We start from the raw sequence: 25,888 nt of genomic DNA, 5'->3' as shown, positions 1-25,888 counted from the left end.
GGTTATATAAGCAAGGATGTAACATTGAGACTTTATAAAGCACTGATGTGACCTCACTTGGAGTATTGTGAGCAGTTTTGGGCCCTTTATCTTAGAAATGATGTGCTGAAACAGGAGAGGGTTCAAAGGAAATTCACAAAAATGATTCTAGGATTGGATGGCTTGTCATATGAAGAGTGTTTGATGGCTCTAAGCCTGTATTCACCAGAATTCAGAAGACTGAGGGGTGACCTCATTGAAACCTATCAAATGGTGAAAGGCCTTGATAGAGTGGATATGGAGAGGATATTTCCTATGGTGGGAGTGTCTAAGACCTCAGAATAGATGAGGGTCCTTTTAGAACAGAGATGACGAGGAATTCCTATAGCCAGAGAGTAGTGAATCTGTGGAATTCATTGTCACAGGTAGTTGTGGAGGCCAAGTCCTTATGTATATTTAGACCAGAGGTTGATATGTTCTTGATTGGTCAGAGCATGAGGGGATACAGAGGAAGGCAGGAGATTGGGGCTGAGGGGAAAAATGGATCAGCGATAATAAATGGCAGAGCAGACTCGATGGGCCAAATGGCTTAATTCTGCTCGTATATCTTATGGTCTTAGTTACATGTATAGAACAAAAATCTCAACCCAACCAACACCTGGCTGAATAGTTTAATCTGAGCCAGGACAGCCATTTATAAAACAAATCATTCAATAATACTATATTTTCATATACATCAATATTTTGAAATAAATTTTACACTGAACATTGTTGCTTCTTTTCCATTCCCCTTACAGCTTAGCACTGAGAAAGTTAAAATACATCTAAGACAGGCTGTACATGTAACTCCCAGCTACCCAATACATCAGAGTAATGCGATAGCTGAACTATTCTTTCAAAGACTGAACAGGAGCAAACTTTTTCTGGAAATTAGAAAAGAGTTAATTCATTAAGGAAACATGAGTAAAAGGGAGGGCTTTAAAGGGTGGTGTAAGAAATTCTGGTAGGAGTGAAGTTAGAACATTAGGCTATGAATACAAGACATAAGGCTAAAAGAAATCTTTAACAGAAGTATTAATGCATTACCCAAAACACAATCTCAGCTAAATTCTGAAAAAGATGACTGCTCTTCTCCTATTGGATTCCCCCTCCTCCAGCCCTTTATCTCTTTCACCAAACAGCTTCTCAGGTCTTTATTTCACCTCTCCTCTCTCCCGGATTCATCTATCACCTACTACTCGAATTTCTTCCTCTACTCCCCCCACCTTCTTACTCTGGATTCTCATTTTCTTTTCTCCAGTCCTATTGAAGGGTCTCAGGACCATACTCTTCTCCACAGATGCTGCCTGGCCTGTTGAGTTCTTCCAGCATTTTGTGTGTGTTGCTCTGAAACCTGTGGTGCTTTTGTGCCCTATACCACTCAGTATCACACTAAAAAAAGGATATATCCCTACTTTTGAAGCAGAGCATAGCACCTTTAACTAGCACGACTTTTCTTCCTCAAAACATGACTCTTTGAGCCCCAGATGTTTTTAGAAGGGTTATACATAGTGCAAATGCAAGCAGGCTTCTTCTCTTGAGGTTGGGTGGGACTACAACCACAGGTCATAGGTTAAGGGTGAAAAGTAGGAAGATTCAGGGGAACATAAGGAGAAGCTTCTTCACTCAGAGGGTCATGAGAGTGTGGAATAAGTGGTGCATGTGAGCTCGATTTCAACACGAGGGGGTATTTCTTTACTCAGAAAGTGATAGCTGTGTGGAATGAGCTTCTTGTAGAAGTAATAGAGGCCAGTTCAGTTGTGTCATTTAAGGTAAAATTGGATAGGTATATGGATAGGAAAGGAGTGGAGGGTAATGGGCTGAGTGCGGGTAGGTGGGACTAGGTGAGATTAAGAGTTCGGCACGGACTAGGAGGGCCGAGATGGCCTGTTTCCATGCTGCAATTGTTATATGGTTATATAAGAGAAGTTTGGACAGGTACATTGATAGTAGGGGTGTGGAGAGCTAAGATCCCAGTGCAGGTTGATGCGAGTAGGTAGTTTAAATAGTTTTGGCATGATCTAGATGGGCTGAAGGGCCTGTTCCTGTGCTGTACTTCTCTGTGACTATAAAAAGTTTTGAAAACTTTTTCAATAATTTAAAGAATATAGCTTGAACCATATATGTAAATGAGTGAAATGCACTAATGAAGAGGGAAATGTTCTTGTACTAAGATAATAAATATACAAAAAATACTCTGGCTATTGACTGCTCAGAAGTTATTCTGCTTTATGCTTCACTTAGTCAAACTTGTTTATCTCATCATACCTCAGGGATGGAGTAAAGTTGCTTTAATTGCTGAATAGAGACACAAGAGACAGCTACTGCAGGAATCTGGAGCACAATAAAATGAATTGCTGGAGAAAGTCAGTGGGCCAACCAGCATCTATGAGGGTGGGGGGGGGGGAGGTGGTAGGAATTAAAAATGTTTCAGGTTGAGACCTTGCATAGATACTGCTCAACCTGTCAAGATCCACTAGCAACTTGTTTTCAATCTCTGAATAGATTAGTTACACAGCTGCTAACATTTCATTTCATTTGCCATAGAATAATGCAGCCTAACCAATTTGTAACCATGGTATTATTTCCTGAAGGATCTGAGGGAGACTCAGCTATCTACAGTTCTTCACTGGTAGGTAGACCTTCAGAATCTTACAAAGCAATGTACAATGCTTTCCAACGCGCAGGAATGGGTGACCTCAGGGAATAGGTTACCTCTCTGGCCTGGCTCAGTAATGACAAGTGGAATGGCATTATGTGCCATTAGTTACAGAGGGGGCAGGTGGATTAAGGAAAATTATCAGTCACTGTCAACCCTCATTGTTGATTACATACATATAAATTCCAACTATTCATTTTGAACTAAATTTGAACTAAGCTTCTTTTTATAGAGAGGATGATTTTTCTTTAATGTATTTAAAATACCCATTACTGACCTTGATCTTGTTTAGAAATTCCAGCTGGTGATGAATTATTGTTCAAGTTTCGCTAAAACAAAGGACCATAATTAAGTTAGGGAAGATTATAAGTCAAACTGCCCTTTTCTACATGATTTGGGAGACTTTGTTCTCTTACCCAACCCATCCTGAATGGAAAGAATATAACTAGTAGGGAGGAAAATAAAGATTTGCACTGATGTGGCATTTTATGCATCGCTTTTCCAGAGATCGTGAAAGACTTTACAGACATGAAACTTTTGAAACATATTTACTGGTCTACTAGGTCAAAAATTTACCGGAACATATATCTTTCCTCTGGAAAATAGAAAAACATCAGTTTTCTATTATTAAGGGACTATCTAGTTGTAAAAAAAAATCACTCCCTACTTGTACATAGTTCTTTCCTTTTGCTTGTTTTTTCTTTCCACTCTTTTCTATTAGTGTATACCTCAGATAAATACTTTGTGGAGATTTTGTGATATATATGATTATATGATATATATGTACAATGTCTGAAATACATCTTATGGAAATGTTTGTTTGATGAACTTCAATAAAAAAAAATTACAACAAAAGAAACTTTTGAAACGTGTTTACTGTCTACTAGGTCAAAAATTTACCACAACATATATCTTTCCTCTGGAAAATAGAAAAACATCAGTTTTCTATTATTAAGAGACTATCGAGTATAATGGAAAAATTCCATTGCAAGTGAATCCGTACAAATGACCATGACTACAAGACACCAACTAAACAAAAAATTTAGGAAAATTTTCAGTGCAGAGTGGTGAGGATGTGAAGCTCATTGGCACACGCACTGATTGAAGTAGATTTGAATCATGGGATACAGGGAAACATGACATACATGTTGAATGGGAATAAATGGACGACAGTATGGTGAGTGGGTTTTTTAGTATATGAGGAGGCTCTGCTGAGTAAAAACATTGGTATGGCATCGAGTAAGGTGCAATCTCTCTTTGTTATATGGAGCTGTAAGATTAAAAGGCATTCTAATGCAACATTATTAGTACTGATAGCTCTTGCATTAATTCTGCTTATCAATAACAATAATTTGAATTTATAATGTGACTCCAATGGATGGAAATGACTCAAAATACTTCAGAAAAAGGATTTACAAATGCATATTGACAGAAGGCTGCCTGCAGTGCACACCCAGCCTCCTACCTGTTGGCAATGTGGTGGCAGAAACATGCGGGTGTACTCCAGGATTGCAGTATCATTCAACATATCTTCAGCCTCTTCAATCAAACCGGCACTGGGAAGGCCACGCTGGTAAAGTTCCCTCACTAAATGTACAATCAGACTGTTTCTGCAAAGGCATTTCTGAATCAGGCAGGACAGCTTCGCCTGTAGGTGAAGCACAAGTGAGATATTACATGCCAGCCTTTATCTGTTTATGGATAGTTTCTCATAGAATTCTAATGCATTTCTTTTTTCCCTATAAATGCTTGTAAGGAACTGAATCTCAAGGTAACATATAAAAATCTACTTTGAACTTTTATTGTGGGCTTTTCCAAACCATTGCAATATTTTAAATATAATACTGAATAAGTAAAAAGGACAGATTTAATACTGTGTAAAGCTGCAAGGAAAATGGGAGAAAAAAGCCCGGGAAAGCAGAAATAAATAAAAATGTATCTTGTGATACCAAATTAAATGCTATAAAAACATCAGCTTTGTGAACTGCTTATTGAACCCATGAGATACCTTGAGTGGAGCTATCAACAACTTGGCATTTGCGTTTTCATTCTGTAGTCTCTCAAACTGAAAAAAAAAACAAACTTTGTTTTAAATTGATGAATATTGACTTAATTTGCAATATTTCTATAATATTCATAATGTATTGGATGATGTCCCAAAGTGTTCATATACTGAGGAGAAAGAAACAACTGACCCGTGAACCGAGTCCAATGATTAAGCAGAATTGCTGCGTTTGAACAAGGGGACAAAGGCAGCACACAGAGAACTGATGAAGCCTTAACAAACCAGGGAACATATGCTGTCTGGCAGCAGTGTCCATTCAGGTTGCCCCTTGCAAAATGGAGGAAGGCAACATGACTTGGTAAAGTTTCTAAAGAATTGAACATCACATTGGTAAACGTTAGCATCAAAGTTTCTGCATTCTCAAGAAGCATTTGCAGCATAGGCGATGTGGGAACAACTGATAATTTCTTTGTCTATGGAAGAGATGTGTTAATCAGTCATTGCGTGTGCACCAACCATTGTTATGATCATTGAACCATTGTGTAATGAGGGGTGGGTTTCAGTGATTGGTGCCTGGGATGAGTCAGGTAAGGACAGCAAGACTGTGAAGACTGGTACAATGGTAATAGAATGATGTGGGGACTTTGAAGTCTGAACTTGACCCTGTAATAATAAATAACTAAGGCTGTACCTGCCTGAGTCAAGTTTTCAGTACCGGGCTAAAGTATGGTCAGCAAGGTCCCCTTTAGATAGCACAACTGCAGGGCAAACAGCTCCAGGGATCAACATGATCTCAATTCTCCCATTATGCCCATATGCAAGGTGGGAAAAAAAGTTCACCCGCATAAGACGAGTCGTTTTCTAACCTGAATTTCTGACCTACTAACCTACTAAACCATTCTGAAAAATAGCAATTTCCACACAAACATGCTTAATGTAAAATAAAATCCTAGGTTGCATAGAAACAAATGCGAAGCCAAGGAGGAAGAGATCACAATAGACAAATTAAAACTAGAACAAAGTGAGATGTGTGGAGATCTGAGAGGGAAAGGAATAGCTGAGGGGGATTTTCAGTCAGTAATTCAAAGGGAACATAGAAAATTATTGCCAGTGGTGGGAAACTGCACTGAAAGAATTTGAGTCATCAAAACTGCATGTGTCAAAATATTAAAGTCAGTTGAACTGCAGTAATGAAGGACATTGGGTAGTTGGAATGCTGAGAGGCAACACAATAAACTATACTAAATTCTGAGAGGCATAGGTAGGGTTATTAGCCAGAGTCTTTTTTTACTCCAGGGTAGAAATAAAAAATAACAGACAGCATATATTTAAGGTGAGAGGAAGAAGGAAGAAAGATTAAAGACTTATAAGGCATTTTTCATATATATATATATATGGAGAGTGGTAGCTGCTTGTAATGCACTGCCAGAAGGGGTGGCAGAAGTAACATTTAAGTGGCATTGAACAGGCAAGGGATGAAGGGCAATAGTCCATTTGCTGGCAGATGGGATCAGCTGGTTGAGTGGCATCACAGTAACAACCTTGCACTCAACATCAATAAGACCAAAACATTGATTATGAACTTCAGAAAGCGTAAGATGAGGGGGCACACACCTGTATTCATTGAGGCATCAGAAGAGGAAAGGGTGAGCAATTTCACATTCCTGGGTGTCAGAATTTCTGAGGATCTGTCCTGGGCCCACATTCTGATGTAGTTTCAAAGAAGGCACAACAACGGCTATATTTCATTAGGAGTTTGAGAAGATTTAGTATGTCACCTAAGGCACCTGCAAATTTCTACAAATGTACCATGGAGAATGTTCTAACTGGCTGCATTACTGTCTAGTGTGAGGGGAGGGGATTGTCACTGCACAGAATTGAAATAAGCTGTAGAAAGTTGAGAACTCAGTCAGCTCCATCATGGGCACTAGTCAACCCAGTTTCCTAGAAATCTTCAAGGAACGATGCCTCAGAAAGTTAGTAAACATCAATGAGGACCCCCACAACCTCTTCTCATTGATAACAGAGGAGGTACAGGATCCTAAAGGCACACTTTCAACATTCAGGAATAGCTTCTTCCTTTCTTCCATCAGATTTCTGAATGGACATTGAACCTATGAACACTATTTCACTACTTTATTTTTCTCTTTCTGCTCTTAGACAGACAGACATACTTTATTGATCCCGAGGGAAATTGGGTTTCGTTACAGCTGTGCCAACCAAGAATAGTGAAGAAATATAGCAATATAAAACCGTAATTAATTAAATAATAATAAGTGAATCATGCCAAGTGAAAATAAGTCCAGGACCAGCCTATTGGCTCAGGGTGTCTGACACTCTGAGGGGGGTGTTGTAAAGTTTGATGGCCGCAGGCAGGAATGACTTCCTATGATGCTCAGTGTTACATCTCGGTGGAATGAGTCTCTGGCTGAATGTACTCCTGTGCCTAACCAGTACATTATGGAATGGATGGGAGTCATTGTCCAAGATGGCATGCAACTTGGCCAGCATCCTCTTTTCAGACACCAGTCAGAGAGTCCAGTTCCAACCCCACAACATCACTGGCCTTGCGAATGAGTTTGTTGATTCTGTTGGTGTCTGCTACCCTCAGCCTGCTGCCCCAGCACACGACAGCAAACATGATAGCACTGGCCACCACAGCCTCATAGAACATCCTTAGCATCATCCAGCCGATGTTAAAGGACCTCAGTCTCCTCAGGAAATAGAGACGGCTCTGACCCTTCTTGTAGACAACCTCAGTATTCTTTGACCAGTCCAGTTTATTGTCGATTCGTATCACCAGGTATTTGTAATCCTCCACCATGTGCACACTGGCCCCTTGGATGGAAACAGGGGTCACCAGTGGCATAGCCCTCCTCAGGTCCACTACCAGCTCCTTAGTCTTTTTCACATTAAGCTGCAGATGATTCTGCTCACACCACATGACAAAGTTTCCCACCGTAGCCCTATACTCAGCCTCATCTCTCTTGCTGATGCATCCAACTATGGCAGAGTCAACAGAAAACTTCTGAAGATGGTAAGACTCTGTGCAGTAGTTGAAGTCCAAGATGTAGATGGTGAAGAGAAATGGAGACAGGATAGTCCCCTGTGGAGCCCCAGGGCTGCTGACCACTCTGTCTGACACACAGTGTTGCAAGTGCACGTATTGTGGTCTGCCAGCCAGGTAATCAATAATCCAGGTAAATAATAATTATTTAATTGAATTTTAAAATATGTATATATTTATTTATTATAAGTTACATTTTATATTATTATGTGCTGTAATGTACTGCAGCCACATAACAGCAAAAATTCACAACATATGCCAGTGATCTTAAAGCTGATTCAGATTCCGATTATATTTGCATCATGGTTAGCAGAAAACCATGGGTTAAAGGGCACACTCCAATGCTGTATAATTTGTATTGATTTAACTTTAACAACAGCTACAAACATCAATATACCCATGGTAACATTATACCTCCTAGCAAATAAAGAATCTTTCTAACGCTACCTCAAAAATGAATCGGCTTCCATCAGCCTTTGAGGAAAAGAATTCCAAAGATCAGTATTGAGGAAGGGTCTTTGATCCGTTGTATTGGCATGTTTGTCTTTCCATAACAGCTGTTTGATTGACTAAGGTCCTCAACATTTTCAGTTCTTGTTTCCATTTCAAGCATTTCCAGTTTTACTTGTTTTCCTATGATTCAAGATCTTCTCAGAAAATAAAGCAGCCTTTTATTTTTCAGCCATGTCTCTAGTTCTAGATTCTGTTATACACACCCTGTCAAGATGCTCAGGACCTTGTCTATCTCAGTCAAGCGCCCTCTAACTCCTTTAGACACAGATAGATACAAATCTACACACAAGAGAATATCCCCAGATGCTGGAAATCCAAGTGACACACACAAAATCCTGGAGGAGCTCAGCAGGCCAGGCAGCTGAAGGATCTCGGCCTGAAACGTTGACGATACTCTTTTCCGTAGATGCTGCCTGGCCTGCTGAATTCCTCTAGCATTTTGTGTGTATTACTTAGATACAATTCTAGCCCCTCCAGCCTTTCCCCATTAGACAATCCACCTTATTTGTGACCCTGCTTCACACATCTAGGCAGCTTTAAGTTCTCGGGTGTCAACATCTCTGAGGATCTGTTCTGGGCTCTGTGATTCTTCATACAATCATGAAGAATGCACATGTGGCTCTACTTTGTGAGAAGTTGGAGAAGATTTGGTATGTCACCAAAGACTCTTACAAATTCCTATAGATGTATGATGGAGAGCATTCTGAATGGTTACACCACAATCTGGTATAGTGGCTCCATTGCACAAGATCGCAAAAGGCTGCAGAGGATTATAGACTCATGGGCACAATGCTCCTCACCATCCAGGTCATACCCTCTTCTCATCAGAGAGAGAGGGTATAGGTGCCTGAAGACCCACTCTCAATGTTTCAGGAAAAAGCTTCTTCCTCTCCATCATCAGATTTCTGAATGGTCCACAAATACTACCTCATTGTTCCCTTTTTTGCACAATTTATTTATTTCTTTGTATTGCACTGCTGCAGCAAGGCAACAAATTGCATGTGATATAAGACAGTGATAATAAGCCTGACTTTTATTCTGACACAGGCAGCTGGGTTCCCCATTCTGCATAATGTCAACACTTCAAATTATTCACTTGGCTGCAATATATTTTTGCAGTGTGTAATGTAAATTTCTTTTTCTGCCTTTTAGTAAGTATACTATAAGTATACTTAAGTATCAATAAGTCAGTTTAGATACAAGCTTTATTAATTATAAGTGGTTTGAAAGAAAATGAGTAAACTTTAAGAAGCAATCATCAATCACAGTACAAATTGCAGTGAGGTTGTGCACAGACGGAAGACTATGCTAGTTAAGGACTGGGGGAGGGGAAATCAGAACATGAATTGCAAGCTCCATTGATAAACTGCAGCTTCACAAAACATTGGGAGGTCTTGAGGTTCAGATCATTTCAGTGTTACAAATGACTCACACTCAACATGTTTCAAATGGCATCTGTTTGCTATCTGTGGAAATGGCATTACTGAGAGTAGCTAGAGGATATTTTCAATTATGGGAGAAAGATTTATGATGTTTAGAACTGATTTTGTTTCAGTTAAAAAAAAAGCATAAATCTTTCTGATAATCAACGTCTTTTCGATCTTTCTACTTCACTCGAATATTAAAGATGAAGTAAAACACTAGAGCCACACAACTGAAATACTAACAATCAGAAAGGGATGCGTTGATAGAGTTGGAAGCTGTAATCCATTAGAGCAAAGATCAAAATTCTGATCAAATGTTGTAGTATTGTTACAAAATAATGATTTTTTAATATCTTGTGCTTTTTAAAAATACACTCAGTGGCCACTTTATTATGTACACCTGCTCATTAATATAAATATTTCATCAGTCTATCATGTGACAGCAGCTTAACATATAAAAGCATGCAGATGTTGTCAAAAGGTTCAGTTGTTTTTGGACCACACACCAAAGGGGAAGAAATGTAATCTGTGACTTTAACCATGGAATGATTGTTGGTGCCAAAGTGATTTGAATAACTCAGAAACTGCTGATCTCTTGGGATTTTTACACAGAATAGTCTCTTGGGTTTACAGAGAATGGTGCAAAAACAAAAAAAATGCAGTGTGTGGTAGTTCTAAGACAAAAATGCTTTGTCAACGAGAGAGGTCAGAGAAGAATGGCCAGACTGGTTTAACCTGACAGGAAGGCAACAAATAATCACGTGTTATAATGTGTGGTGTGCAGAAGAGCATCTCTGAATGCACATTGAAGTGGACGGGGTACAGTAGCAGAAGATCATGAACAGACAATCAGTGGCCACGGAGTTTCTATATAAAATGGAATATTCTTCCAAGATATTATTTTGCTGGATTGTAAACAACGTTAAGGCAGGTGGGTCTGCAATGGAAAAATAAATATTTGACTTACTACATCAGTCCCACTTTTCATTTCATTATCTTTTGCTCTGAAATTCTCTGCATTGTTGACGTGTTCTGCCAAAGCATCAATTTGACCTTTCATGCAGTAGTTTTTCATCTTTAAATCCATTTCGGCTTTGGACTATAAAGTAACAATGCACAAGTACAGTGAACATTAGCTTTTCACTCAGTAACCATGCTGCTTAAATAAATTCAATATGGTACAAAATATTTTACCACACATTGCTCCCTGCTGCTCCCCAATAGGAACAGTATCAAGTTCTATATTGCTGCAAACATATGAGAATGTATTCCAGCCTGTCTTTTAATCTGGTTGTGGCAACAACCTTTCTGCAGAGTAAATGCATTCCAACTTGCTATTCTGTGCTTTTAATCAGGTGGTTTAATGAAATGCAAAGGTTGATAGTCCCTCAGTGCTCAAATCCAGAACTTTAATGATTCTTGAACTGAAATACTGTTATCTGTTATCGATATGGCTTCCAGATTTTGTAGGTAGGTTTTGATGAAGGTATGAAACAAAGCAGGCTCAGTCATTTCCATTTTCATCTGTTGCTGAGGAAAACTAGGCAGCAGCAGATATGCTGCTCACAGCTCCAGTGACGAGGTTCAATCCTGAGCTTAGCGCTGTCTCTGTGGACTTTGCACACTTTCCTGTGGGTGTTCTCCAGGTGCTCCAATTTCCTCCCACATCCCAGAGATGTGCTATAGTTAAATGGGTGCTGTAAATTCCCTAAGTGTGCAGCTGAGTGTAAAACATTGGGGGTGGGGGTGGGAATTTTGAGGGGAATGTGGGGAGAATAGATTGCTATTGGCGTAGTGTTAATGTTTGATGATCAATGTGGACTTGAAGGACCAAAGGGCCCATTTTCATTCTGAATGATTATGATTCTTTGAATACTTTCCAAACACTGGATACATTTAATAGTGCACTTTCATGTTAGTCCTGATTCAATTGATAGAAAATACGATGGGGTCAAAGTTCCTAGCAGAGATTTGAGAACAGGATCTAGGCAAACATTAAAGTGTGGTAACAATGAATTGCCTCTTTATTGGAAGTGATGCCTTTCACACTGAAGTTAAACCAAAGTTATCTCTGTCTTCTCTGGTAGCTGCAAAAGAGCAGGAAAAGTGGGATCTCCCAGGGGCCACCCATTTTAATTCCACTTCACTATTCCTATGTCTATCCATGGCCTCCTCTACTGTCATAATGAAGCCACACTCAGGTTGGAGGAACAACACCTTATATTCTCTCTGGGTAGCCTCCAACTTGATGTCATGAACATTGATTTGTCGAACCTCTGCTAATGCCCCCACCCCCCCTTCACCATTTCCCATCTCCTTTTCCCTCCCTCACCTTATCTCCTTGCCCACCCATCATCTCCCTCTGGTGCTCCTCCCCCTGTTCTTTCTTCCATGGCCTTCTGTCCTCTCCTGTTAGATGCCCCCTTCTCCAGCCCTGTATTTATTTCACCAATCAACTTCCCAGCTCTTTACTTCACCTCTCCCACTCACGGTTTTACCTATCACCTTGTGTTTTGCTTTCCCCTCCACCCACCTTTTAATTCCACTCCTCATCTTTTTTTCTCCAGTCCTTGCTGAAGGGTCTCAGCCCAAAGCGTCAACTGTACTTTTTTCCATAATGCTGTCTGGCCTGCTGAGTTCCTCCAGCATTTTGTGTGTGTTGCTTAGATTTCCAGCATCTGCAGATTCTCTCTCATTGCATAAGGTCTCTTGATACTTATTAAAGGAACAGGGTCATCCAATATTTATCATTCAATATAATTAAGGACACCTTATCTGTTTCTGTTTGCTGAGTATCATTGTGTCCAAATGGCTTGCCATGATTCCCAGCTAACAATTATATCTTTCTTTCAGACGTTCTTCATTTGTTGAAGTGGAAGACTGAAGGGTAAGAAAGAAGCTAGATGAATAGTACTTTTCTTTTGCACTGTTCTAAATGAGGAAGTAATTAACAATAAGAATCCCAGATCAATCCCTTAAGTTAGTTTAGGATCAAGGGACCATGACTACGAAGGACAAATTGACCAGGTGGAAACACACCTGATTAGACATCAGGAAATTGGAGTGATTATCACCAATGGGAAATTGCAGAGTGAATGAAAAGATGTTGCAACTGTTGGTCAAAGAAGCAGAATAATTAATTCCAAGGTGGAGCTTCTGTAGTTGTGAGGAGAACATCACATTATTGCCCCACAAGGAAATAACTACATTACTTTAGTCTGTGTCCATCAGTCACCAAAATAGGGAAAAATATAATTTCTTGGTATAGAGTGCAAAAAGACACTGTAGATACTGGAACATGGAGTCTCTTCGCACAAGTGTTCAATTAACGTTATATTACCGTAAATCTTTTTGGACTTCTTTTAATATTAGATGATGCATAATATACTTGAGGACAAAAACTTAACATCAGTCACTCATAATTGGGACTATCTACATTAGGTTGAGTCCTGATGAAGGGTCTTAGCCCAAAATGTTGACTGTTTATTTCTTTCTATATATGCTGCCTGACCTGCTGAGTCTCTCCAGCATTTTGTGTATGTTACTCCGGATTTCGAGCATCTGCAGAGTCTCTCCCATTCTAGGCATGAATACCTTTATGTCAAGCTGGTTCTGAAGGAGTTCCAGTTTAAACTGCAATTCCTGAAGCTTCCTCTCCAAAGCAATCTGATCTTTAAGCTGGGAATTCAATGTCACAATCTGCTGCTGAAGAGTTGTAATGTCAATTGAGCTGAAGTCTGCTTTTTGGCCAATAGATTTCACTGGAACACTCTGAAAGGGGGTAGACAATTTAGAGTTGAAACTTGCATCCTTTTCTTTACTGGCAATAAGCATTATTCTCAGTCTTCCCCTTCACTGTTTCCCAATTAATCACAAAACACTGTACAGAAAGGCTTCCTTGTTGAAACAGACATTTTCTTTGATAGTAATTCAACTGCCTTGAATTTCATATTGAAATTGTGATCCAGAAGTGACCACAGTGACACATATGGCAAGCACTCTAGGTTATGCCAAAATAATGAGTTCACAATACAAGTCTATTGAGGTGACATTACAAATTCACATTCTCCCAATGATACCCACAGTTGATCTACACAAATGTTTAAAAATGGAAGCAAAGATATTGAAGAATGAGACACAGATTTAGATTATCTCTAACCAAATATTAAAGATTCCTGGAACTGAACTATTCATTGAAAGGTCATTGTGCATTTTAATGCAATTTAATTTTAAAAATCCACTTTTTTTGTTTATAGGTATGAACCATAGTCTCACCATTCAACAACTGCATGTTTTATGGTCAAAATCAGACTGGGAAGTTTACTTCAGGAGAAGGACTACAAATACATACACAGTCAGTCCTCTCTCTCTCTCACACACACACACTCAAATTACACAACCACAATGAAGCACAAACATACATTTCAACAAGGTAAGCACATACAATATAATGCAAGGGATGTACAGTATTTGTTCTATGTCCGTGTGCATAAAATGGCCTTGTGGCTCCCTCTACAGGATGAATTGTCTCATAACTGCAGCCATGATGTAAATACATCTTTTTTTGCTAATGATTAGTTCTGCTATGAACAGTCCCAAGCCTGGCCGAGAAAGGAGGAGGGTAGGACGTGGGCCTAGCAACCTCTTCCCAGAGCTACTGAAATGCCAACAGGAGCTCCAAAAACTTGATCCCTGGGAGAGAAAGAGTCTTCGCCTAGAAGACAAGTGAACTTGTGTAATGAAAGCAGCAAGTCTGTGGAAGTCACAGGGCAAATCGACATTTTATCATCCAGGACCACCACTACTAGAGCACAGAATGTAAAGACCATGTATGAAAGTGGAAAGACAGTATTAGTGGGGGAGGTAGAAGCCTTTGTCTGTCTGGGTAGTGTCATTGTCAGATAGGGTGGCACCAATGTGGGTGTCAAGGCAAAGACTGGCAAAAGCTAGGCAGCCTTTACCCAGTTCAGGAACATCTGGTGCTCCAAGGAGCAGTCACAGCACACCAAGGCTGTTCAACTCCATTGTGAATCGGAGGACAGGAAAGTGCAGAGATTTATAGTTATCTGAGAAAAGTCCTCTGGATCCACTGGCCAGAAGCCATCAGCAACACCGATCTATGGCAGACCAGCAGAAGAACTAAAGAAAAGATGGGGATGGACAGGATACATGCTGCATAAGCCAAGTACCGACATCACCAGGCAAGCAGTAAAATGGAATCCCCAGGGGAAACAGAAGAGCAGCCGACCGAATCACACCTGGCAATGCAACTTTGAAGCTGACAGCAAGAATGCAGGTTACATCTGGGACAACTTGAAGCACTGGCCCAGAACGGACGACTCTGGCGAACTGCTGTCGGCAGCCTAGGCCGCCACAGAGATGAAGGGCTTAACTAAGTATTACTAGTAATCAGACGTGTTTTATGGCTGTTTGCTTTTTTAAAAACACAAGTGCTTGCTGTTCCTTAATTTGTCCATACTGGCTAATTGGATTGTAGTGTGGAAAAAACATAAAGATTTGATATTCCTGTTCCGACATGTCGGTTCATGGTCTCCTCTTGTGATAACGTGCAGGAATGGGAATCAGAGTTAAGATGTTTGGCCATCGGAAAGTTCAGCTTTTAGCCGACAGAGCAGAGGTGTTTGACGAAATGGTTCCCCAATATAACTGACAGGTAGCACAGTAGCCATCAAATAGAAAACAAACTGAATGATGTGTGTGGCATAAAGAAATCAAATGATTTGACAGTTTATAATACATGGACTGACAATATTGAGGATTTCAAACATTAAGCTGATGCTTCTTCTTACTAGTTATTAAGGTGGGTGGGAGGAAGGCAGGTTTTGTTGCATTCTCCATTTCTTTTGCAGTCCGGGTATGGGGTGAAGGCAGGGGAGTGGGGATGACTGGAAGAATTGGATCAGCCCATGATTTAATGGTGGAGCAGACTCGATGGGCTGAATGGCCCACTTCTGCTCCTATATCTTATGGTCTTATAGTCATATCTGTATGTTAGTATTAAAAAGCATTATAAAGTGGAAATGGTTGCCAGTGATTTCAGCTGAAATATGGAGGCAAATGTCTTGCTCACAAGGGAGGAAAGATTTACAAGAGAGACTAACTGTTAAAAAAACTGCTCTTGTGTAACATGTAAGGGCTGGCACACCATGTTACTGGAAAATGCCTGAGAGTGGAATCTGCATTCTCACCTGCCTGAGAAGAGGAACCAACCATGCCAAGACATGCTTGAATTAAATGGAGATAAACAGACCAATCCAATTTTAGGTTAAGTTATTTTTAAAGAGACACCAAATCAGAATTAGTGATTAATTGTTCTTGTCAACTGAAAGTGGAAAGTGAGCAAATAGTTTTCTTGAAAATATGCCTTTTATCAATACAATAATCTATAAGTACTTAACAATTGTGAAAACCTCTGCTGACATGAGAATATTCAGAGGTCAAGTTTGAGTTTATTGTCATTCAGCCATATAGACATAAGATCACCAAACGAACAATGTTTCTCCAGACCACAGAGGATAACACCATACATCTAACTCAAACACAACACATAACATAATATTACCACAAATAAATTAATAAGTAATAAAATATATTTCAGATTAACGTTTAGATGCTATAAATACTGTTACAGTCTGAAATCTACCCTCAAACTGTGACAGAGCAGTCCTGCAGGTATACCTGCTGCCTCAGAGGTTCAGCATTCTGAGTTCGATCCTAACCTCCAGTGTTTTCTGTCCCTGTTCTCCTTGTGATATTGTCAGTTTCATCCAGGTGCTCCAGTTCCCCCACATCCCAAAGAGATGCCATTTGATTTGTTAATTGACTCTGTAGGTGGGTTGGAGGACAATCAGAGGATGCTAATTTACAGGGAAATAACTGGAGAAATGAGGTTGGTAGGAATTTTTTTCAAAAGCTGGTATAGGCAAAATGGACCAAATGGCCTATTTCCTCACCACAAAGAAATATGAATGTATGTCTTTAATTTCTCTTCAAGCTACTTTTGTATTTCTCTAATCTGAATGCATTAGATATTTATTTTGCTGTCACAGAGATAGTAGAGAGTGGCAGAAATTTGAAGGCAACAATATGATATGGGATTTGTGCAGATAAATGACTCAGTGGAGGCTTGCATTGTATTCTACGCTTTAGTCTGCTGGGGCAGTAGGGTGAGAGCAGCTGACGCCAGGAAGATCGATAACCTCATCATGAAGGCTGGTTCCATTCTTGGGGTGGAGATAGATTCCCTGGTGGCTGTGCTTGAGAGGAAGATGCTGCAGAAGCTACGGAGCATTATGGACAATTCCTCTCACCCTGTCCATGACATACTGGACAAACAGAAAGCACCTTTAGTAACAGACTGGTTCTACCATGGTGCACCCCTGAATGCCTGTGGCTACAAGATTCTACACCTTCTCCTCCCTAAGTATATGGTTTCATTGCACATCTGTATTTTGCAATATTAATTTTAATGTACATTTTGTATTTTAAGGTATATATTTCTGACTGAGCAATCTTGCAACAATAATGTCCTTTGGGATAAATAAGATTTTATCTCATCTTAAAAAGACACTCCAGTAAAGATCAGCCACAATGATGCAGCAGGGTGTGAGGGACCCAATAACCTACTCATGTTTCTATTGCTCATGTTTTTACAAACAGCACTTAAAATGTGAACTATGAATCTGGATTTTAATGTGTGAAGTACATTGAAACCTACACCTGACAAAGGCACTGGAATATCCCACAGCTGCTAATGAACTTGTCCCCTATAGAGGGCACTATTGCAACAGTAACTGGGACTTAAATGTGGGAAACAGCAGGCGCCTGCATTTTAATAAACGATAGTGGGAGATTATTAGCATTTTTTAAATTAAACCTTAGTTATTAGCAAATGTAATACCTTATAAAACTATTTCCCTCTTTCTGTAGTTCAATCTAGAAATATGCATTAATGAATAGCACAAAAAGTAATTACACAGTTTGTTGCGGAATTGCAATCTACTGAACTATGTGAATGTCAAGACTATGAAGGCCTCATGATAAATCCCCCTGGGTTTAACCGTTGACATCCTGATTGAACTGATTGCAATGGGCAAACAACTATAAGTGTCATCCAATATCATGTTCCACTGAGGTAAAATGAAATTGTTTGCAATGAAGTACAAAACATGTCTGAGTCCTCCAAGTGTTAGCAAGTCAAATGCATAATCTGAAAAGACTATTGCAGCTAAGCACAGCAAGTTTTCTTTTTCAGCTTAATACTTCATCAAAATTAAATTTCATCGTATATGGAAATATAGTACACACTATCCAATTTTGAGGCAAAACTCTTTTCTCATTTAGAATTGTAAGTGAGAATCCAAGGCTCAATCTATCTCGCATAAAGATTTAATTGCGGCCATAATATAATTCACAACTTGTCAGAATATATTTTAAAATGAAGGCCAAGACTTTCCTTTAAGATAGGAATATGGTTCATGTAAATTGATCTTCTAGCCACCTTCAGAGAGGTTGCAACAGTAGAAGGAACTTCTTCACTGACAGATGAACCATTTTGTATTACCTCTTCCATAAGTTTAGTTTGCATTTGCAGAGGTCCTTGTTCTTCTGTGGTTCTATGCAGCTTTTCCATCTCAATTACAATTTGCGTTAGGTCTTGCTTGATCTTTTCAGATCTATCTTCTGCCAACCCTGCCTCTGAATGCCATTTCTGGGCCTGGAACCAACCACAGAAGACATTTCTGCTTCAGCTCAAAATTTACTGTGTGTACTATGTGGCAAGATATTTTCTCTTTTGCTTTTTATATTTCAGAGTAATAAATATGTGAACGAGGATTAATGTGCCGGACCACAAAAAAATTATAAAATTCTTCATACCAATCATATTTCAACAGCACCATTTGCAATGTCCATATGCTACAGGATGATCCACCTGCCCTAATGACTCTTGGTGTTCTGGCATACAAAACTACATATGATGAGCTACTTTCTCCCTCCTGGTCCTTGCCAATGGTTCTGTTGGTAATGATGAGGTCTCACGTCTCACTAAGCCTTAAAAACCAAGATGTCCCAGGTTTGTAGAGTGAAATGTAAAAATGATAAAATGTGGAGCAGGAGAATCAGCTAAGAAACCATATCCTATGCAATCACACTCACCGCTGGTATTCGACAACTCCTGTTGGAATTCACACACATACAGATATCAGGAGAGCATAAAGTTAGTCTCAACTGGGATGCCTCCAATAAATGAAGACTCTTCTAGTATTTGGTGCATAGATTCAGGTATACAACATTTAAATATATTTTTATTTGTATATATTACTGTTGTCAATATAGTAAAACTTTCACAGCTCATCGGTGAAGTATTGCCAGACAAACTCCATCACTGAGTTGCCCAAGAGCTTGTTTTTTTGTGAAAGGCTTTCAGCAGCCAGGAGGAGAGAAGAAGCCTGCAAAGTATTCCAGAGCCAAAGTGACAGCACAGATTACTAGTTTTGCAGAAGCAAAAGGAAAGACACCTGAGGTTGCATTTGAAAGAAGGGGCCATGCAAACTTTCCAGTGGGTTTTAATTAGAAGCTGGCTGCAGTTCAGTCACACATTCACTGCCAGTATACATGTGCTCTTTCTCACTTCAGCCATGCCACATGATGCAGCCCATCTGTGTTTTTATAAATGCAAGGGATACAATCTGGAATAAATATGCTGGATAATCATTCTACACATTCATCAGTAGATATGGCTGGGCCATGTGAAGCCCTGGTCTAATCTGATGAAGCAGCTGGGTGTTCCAGTAACAGTGCAGAATCCAGAGATAAACCAGCAACCTTTTACTGAATACAGACTTAAATCCAAGCTTCCCCATCCTCAGTTCCAACATGCAAGCATCTTGTGGACTTTGCCACTGAGAATGAAACTACTTGGCAATTTCTTCTGCTGCTTCATCTCTATATCTGACCCCCTGGGCTAAAGTAATGTCCCCATACCCTAGTGTTAGGCACGCCCTTCTCCAGTTTCTCTCTAAACACTGTTCATGCTCCCTTTATCAATAACGCTCAACTCCTACTTCCTCAGCTTACTCCCACTGGAGTATCACCTATCCAGCTTCCCTCTTGGTACCTGTGTAAGTGTCCTCAGCAACAGCCTCTTCTTCAGGTATGCTTTCATCACGGGAACAGAGTGACCCCTGAGCATTCTGTGCATTACTGCAATGTATCTACAGGTATATGTGGTATAAGTATCAGCTATCCAGCTTCCCTCTTGGTACTATGTAACGCTCCTCTGTCCTCTCCTCGTCAGATATGCCTGAGTGTTCTGTGTTTTACTGCAATGTATCTATGCGCGGTATATCAATGTACATACTGTGATTCTTTTGCACAGCAAACTCATATGGCATGTTTCCCCTTGCTGTGCCTTTAACACGTGACCATACCACTTTCCTCATTCACCATCCACTATCCAGCTGCAGCCACAAATCACTTGCACCATCTCCCCTTTTTGAGCCTGTGCCATTTTCCCTGAAAAGCCACATCCCCACCAAAGATCTCCATTGAGAGAACTATTGCAAGGATCTCCCCTGTTCTTCATTACCAAACTGCTAGTCAGCCATCAGATTCCACACACCAAGGGCCATACGCCACTAACACCACTGCACTGCACTGACAGAATACTTGACCAATATCCAATACTAAATGAGCAGCAATTTTTAAACAAAATACTGAGAAGATCTTAGCCATTGTCTGTCTCTGTCATAAAATTTATTTCTATCCATCCACTCCATCCGTCTATCCCACAACAATCTGAAACTAAGTTAACTGTTTACAACCTTAATGACATATTTGACCCTATGATACTCAGTGGATTATTTTCCTCCTTTTTAAAGTTTTTGAAAATAAACCATTGCCTTGCCTCCCGAGACAACCCGTGTTGTTGGTACAGAGGAAAGGTTAACTTTTTAGGATAGCAGCAAAAAATACCCAGGAGCAAGATAAACCATTAGCCCAGAATTTGTGGATGGTGACAAGACACGTGTGCTCACTCCAGTTTTGTACATGATGGCTGAACTTACGAGTGCAAATCTACCAAGATCAAGTACTCCATACCATGGTGGAGGCACAACTCACAAAGGCAGCTGAAGAAATTTTGACTGGCTACCAATGCTCCCCCTCAAAAGCTAGAAATATCTCTGAACTTCTGACAGGAGATGTCACAAGTCACCCACCAAATACAGGTTATTGTTCTCAGTGGAACTAAATCTAGAGCAAGTGGCTGCAAGCAAATTTCTGCAGAAGAATAAATGATAAAATAAATTCTGTGCAGAGCGTCCATTCAGAATCACCTTATCCATAAATTGAGGAGGCTGGTAAAAGGCATAGAAGTACCTTAGCTTTTGTCTCATCCAGCTCAGTTTGTTTAGACTTCAGCTCCAATTCTGCTTTTACAAATCGTTCCTCAAATTGATTTTTCCCTTCCACATTAGTCAATTGTGCCTGGTATTTAAAAGAATTGTTTTTCTAAATTCACTAGATTAATAAAGTGATGGAAGGTAAAGACATTACTTGAGTGTTTTATAAAAATTTACCTTGATGACAGTTCTTGACTGATCAGCATCTTGTGATTTGCTTGGTAGAATGTCATAGCCCATCTGCAGCTCATCTGGGGAAGAGTCTCCTTCCTTTAAGTGCAGGATTGATTAATTAATACTTCAATTTATAATGGAAAGGTGTCACTTTACCCAAATAGCAAATTATTCCTATTAAAATACATTGCTATCAAGCTAATATTTTGTTAAAATAGGTAGAAAAATTAGACTAATACAGCAGAATAAATGTAACTTGTAGAATAATGAGAATAAAACAATTGATATTTGATTTTAAAATATTCTTTTAAGCTTTCTTATTTATCTAATAAAGTCTTCCTCCCAAATGTTAGAGGTAACAAAAGAAATTGATGAGGGTAGGGCAGTGGATGTGGTCTACATGGACTTTAGCAAAGCATTTGACAAGATCCCTCATGAGAGACTCATCCAGAAAGTCATGAGGCATGGGATAAGTGGAACCTTGGCAGTTTGGATAAAAAATTGGCTTAAAGGAAGAAAGCAGAGGGTAGTTGTGGAAGGAAAGTATTTTGCCTGGAGGTCGGTAACTAGTGGAGTGCCGCAGGGATCTGTCCTGGAACCCCTGCCATTTGTGATTTTTATAAATGACCTGGATGTAGAGGCAGAAGGATGAGTGAGTAAGTTTGCGGATGACACGAAGATTGGAGGAGTTGTGGATGGAGCTGCAGATTGTCAAAGGTTACAAGAGGATATAGACAGGCTGCAGAGTTGGGCAGAAAAATGGCAGGTGAAGTTCAATCTGGACAAGTGTGAGGTGATGCATTTTGGAAGGACAAACCAGAAGACTGAGTACAGGATTAATAGTCAGTTACTTAAGAGTGTGGATGAACAAAGGGACCTTGGGGTTCAAATCCATACATCCCTCATGGTCTCTGCACAGTTTGATAGGGTAGCTAAGAAGGCCTATGGGATGCTAGGCTTCATTAACAGGGGGATTGAGTTCAAGAGTAGAGAGGTCATGTTGTAACTCTACAAATCTCTGGTGAGAAGACACTTGGAGTATTGTGTTCAATTCTGGTCACCTCATTATAGGAAGGATGTGGAAGCTATGAAGAGGATGCAGAGGAGATCTACCAGGATGTTGCCTGGGTTGGAGAACGAGTCATATGAAGCAAGGTTAGCAGAGCTGGGACTTTTCTCTTTGGAGCATAGAAGGATGAGAGGGGACTTGATAGAGGTCTACAAGATCATGAGAGGCATAGATAAGGTGGATAGTCAGTACCTGTTTCCCAGGGCACCAATAGCAAACACCTATTAAAATATAGCAATGTATTTTAATAGCAAGCATATGTACAAAAATTAAGGGAGGGATGTTTAGGGGAGACATCAGGGGTAAGTTTTTTTACACAGAGGGTTGTGAGTGCCTGGAATGACTTGCCAGGAATGGTGGTGGAGGCTAAAACATTAGGGGTATTTAAGAGCCTCTTGGACAGACACATGGATGAAAGAAAAATAGAGGGTTATGGGGTACTGTGGGTCTAGTACTTTTCTTAAAGGACTATTTTTACTGTGCCCATGGTCTGTTTTTTTTATTAATTATGCTATTGTTTGCACTGTTGTAACTATGTGCTTTTGTGCCGGTCTTGTAGCTTTAGTGTTTGGTTTGTTGGGTGCTAGAGTTGGTCTCCTGACTTGGTGTGTCTGGGTAGTCTTGTTTTGTCTGGTGGATTGGAGCTCCTTTCCGGGGAACGCGCTAAGATGGTAGCGCGATATTAATACACAGCAGCCTCTCCGGACTCTGGATTGGGGATTGCCAAACGTTACGTGGATTTTCTGGTGTAGTCTGTTTTGTCATGTGCTTTTGTGATATCATTCTGGAGGAACGTTGTCTCATTGTTTTAACTGCATTGCATTTGTGGTTTCTAAATGACAATAAACTGAAACTGAACTGAACTGATATGGGTCGGCACAACATGGAGGGCTGAAGGGCCTGCACAGTGCTGTAGTGTTCTATGGCTCTTCCTCCCTTAACAATACTTCCCAATAACTTGATATGTCAGAACAATTAATGGTTTTTAAAGCCTCATCATTCACCATCTCAATCTCTTCCAAAAATGCTTCGACATCAATTCTTGTTTCATCACTGAGTGGACTTTCATCTTCTGCATTCTCTTTGGATGACAAGGTTTTGTATTCATTAGATCTTCCAGTGATTTTCACTGTAGATGTCTCAGACAATACATCATTAAATTCAACATGGTGTTCCATCGAATTCTTGCTTTGTTCCACTTCCCTCCTCTTCTTGGCTTTTAACATTATCTTCCTGTCATTCTCACAGCCAGTAGCTTCTTGTAATAAAACATCACTTTGCTGTGATGACATTTTCTGTAACTCATCTGGCTTTTCATTTATTTCACCTTCTCCTTGCACTTTTGATTCTTTGATTAAATTTTCTTTCACATTCATCAAATTGGTATTTGCATTTTCTATTTGATTTATTTTATATTGTGCTGCAGTATTCGCAGTGGAATAATTCTCCAGTTCATTTTCCAGTTCTCTGACTTTTCCTAAAAGATGTTCATTCTCTTTTGTTAAGTGATGTATTGTTTCGTGAACCGTATTTGTCTTCTCACTCTTCATTTTGTCAATTTTGTTAAGCAGGTGTTCATTTTCTTTCATCATCTTTTCAACTTTCTCTTTCAGTTCTGTCACCATATTATTAAGAATTTTATCCTTGGTTTTAAGTTCTGATAATCTTCCCTTCATTTCCCCATTTTCTGTGCTCAATGTTTCAATACTTTGATGACACTCTATTAGTTTCTCTGCATTTTCTTGCTGCATGCAATTAAACTTGTCCTCCATCTTCTTCTTGTCATCTTTCAATTGAGATATTTTCTGCAAATATTCTTCCCTCTTTTGTTCAAACTCTGTTTCCATTGCTTGCTGGCTGGTTTGCAGTTTTGTAATCTCATTTAGAAGCTCTTTATTTCTCTTCTCCAAAACCTCATTTTCTTTTCTCAAGTTGTTTTTCATTGATTCTTCTTCTTGTATCTTCCCTTTTGTCAATGCCTCAAGTTTCTGAGCCAAATGGTTCACTTCTCTCCCTGCAACATATAATTCATCTTCCAATCTTCTTTTCTCTTCAGTTGAATCGAGTAACTGATTGTTCACACACTGCAGGCGACGATCCATCTCTGCTTTCTCTTCCTGAAGCTCTCCTACTTCAGCTTTGAGGTTTGCAATGACTTCTTTAGTCACAGCATTTGTGTCTCCACTCACAGATTCTCCTTTCATGCTGCAAGGGGTCTTTGGTAGTGTACAACTGGCTGCATCACTGCCATTGCAATCCACAAGCTCAGGTATGCTTAGTAAGTTCAACTTTGCAACTTCTTGGCTCCCAGGGTCCAAAGGTTCAGGCTGTGATGCAATGGTAATGGTATCTTCGGGAATAGCAGCATCACTTACTGATTCCTTGACCATTATTAGGCCATCTCTAGATTGCCTGGTCTCTTGGTTTTCAATCATAGGGGAAGATAGATCACAACACACAAAACGTCCTACTTCAGGGCTCAACAACTTGCCCAGTTCTCTTTGTGTTTCAGGTAACCGGAGGACTGTTCTGACCTAGGGTTAAGACAATGATAAATTATGTTTAGCTCCAAATAAACTACAAGTAGACAGCAAGAACAATAAACAGACAGTATGGGAAAGAAAGAGTATGAATTGATCCCAGTGTGGGAAAGGGAGGGCAGGAATTTGTCCCATTGTGGGAATGACAGGGTGGGAATTGGCCCCGGTGTGAGAAAGGGATGGTACAAATTGGTCCAAGTGGGAATAAGGGGAATAGTGGTCCTAGTGTGGGGAAGGGAAGGCAGGAGTGGTTCTGGTGTGAGACTGGAGAAGGAGACTGGGAACTGATCCCACTGTGGGAAAGAGAGAGCGGAAACTGGCACTGGTGTGAAAGTGGGAGGGTGGGAACTGGCCCTGATGACGCAGAATATAATTTGATTGTATTTAGTTGTGATTCCTCACCTCCTCCACATCTCCAGTCCTAACAATCTGCATCAGCTCTGCCAACGTACACGAGTTTGCTTGAAGCAGTGAATTAAGCCACCCTTCTCTTACAGCCTCAGACAGTTTAGGGTAATCACAGGTACATTCAGAAGCCAGCTCTGTTGGAAAGAGATGGTATGCCAGCATATTACCATAATGTATTTGTCAGGTCAATTATCCCATTTTTATTTTCTAAACATGTGGAATGGATATCAATTAAATTTTGTTAAAATATTACAATTAACAATCCTAGCTCATCAGGAAGTTAATCTACACAATACATGAATTCTAGGAGAAGAAACTGCATTCTGTTGCATCTTGCAACTCATATCACATTCAGGCAGTAAGATTTAGACAAGATTTTCCTGTAGGTGATCACAGACATCGTACTGGAATGGGAGCAGTGGGGATGCATCGGCAACAGTTAGAAACCTACAACTTGTTGGATAGTGGCACGGGTAAAATGTAACACAGAGAGCTGGAGAAGGTGTAAACGTGTCCTTATTACTCTTCCAAGTTGAGACCCAACTGACAACTATAGCAGGCATCAAACACAGAGGGGAAAAAAAATCA

General features: G+C 39.9%; 1 protein-coding gene across 5 annotated transcripts in view; it reads right to left on the bottom strand.

The window, feature by feature from the left end:
• LOC132391707 (centrosome-associated protein CEP250-like) overlaps positions 1 to 25,888 on the bottom strand; it is a 149,059-nt gene that overhangs the window by 65,527 nt on the left and 57,644 nt on the right. Inside the window, exons 11-20 of one of the 5 annotated variants that reach the window (XM_059965255.1) lie at positions 25,295 to 25,434; positions 23,357 to 24,886; positions 21,287 to 21,379; positions 21,087 to 21,218; positions 18,271 to 18,423; positions 13,281 to 13,457; positions 10,654 to 10,785; positions 4,686 to 4,742; positions 4,143 to 4,325; positions 2,955 to 3,006 (exon numbers count right to left, since the gene is read on the bottom strand). In XM_059965255.1, coding sequence (XP_059821238.1) covers positions 2,955 to 3,006; positions 4,143 to 4,325; positions 4,686 to 4,742; positions 10,654 to 10,785; positions 13,281 to 13,457; positions 18,271 to 18,423; positions 21,087 to 21,218; positions 21,287 to 21,379; positions 23,357 to 24,886; positions 25,295 to 25,434 — 2,649 coding nt within the window. The remainder of the gene's footprint in view (positions 1 to 2,954; positions 3,007 to 4,142; positions 4,326 to 4,685; positions 4,743 to 10,653; positions 10,786 to 13,280; positions 13,458 to 18,270; positions 18,424 to 21,086; positions 21,219 to 21,286; positions 21,380 to 23,356; positions 24,887 to 25,294; positions 25,435 to 25,888) is intronic. The other 4 variants (XM_059965256.1, XM_059965257.1, XM_059965258.1 and 1 more) reach the window with 4 other exon arrangements.

This window comes from Hypanus sabinus, chromosome 3 (assembly GCF_030144855.1).
Source record: "Hypanus sabinus isolate sHypSab1 chromosome 3, sHypSab1.hap1, whole genome shotgun sequence".
NCBI lineage: Eukaryota > Metazoa > Chordata > Chondrichthyes > Myliobatiformes > Dasyatidae > Hypanus > Hypanus sabinus.
The sequence above is the reverse complement of the archived record's forward strand: the minus strand, read 5'-3'. Positions and strand labels throughout refer to the sequence as shown.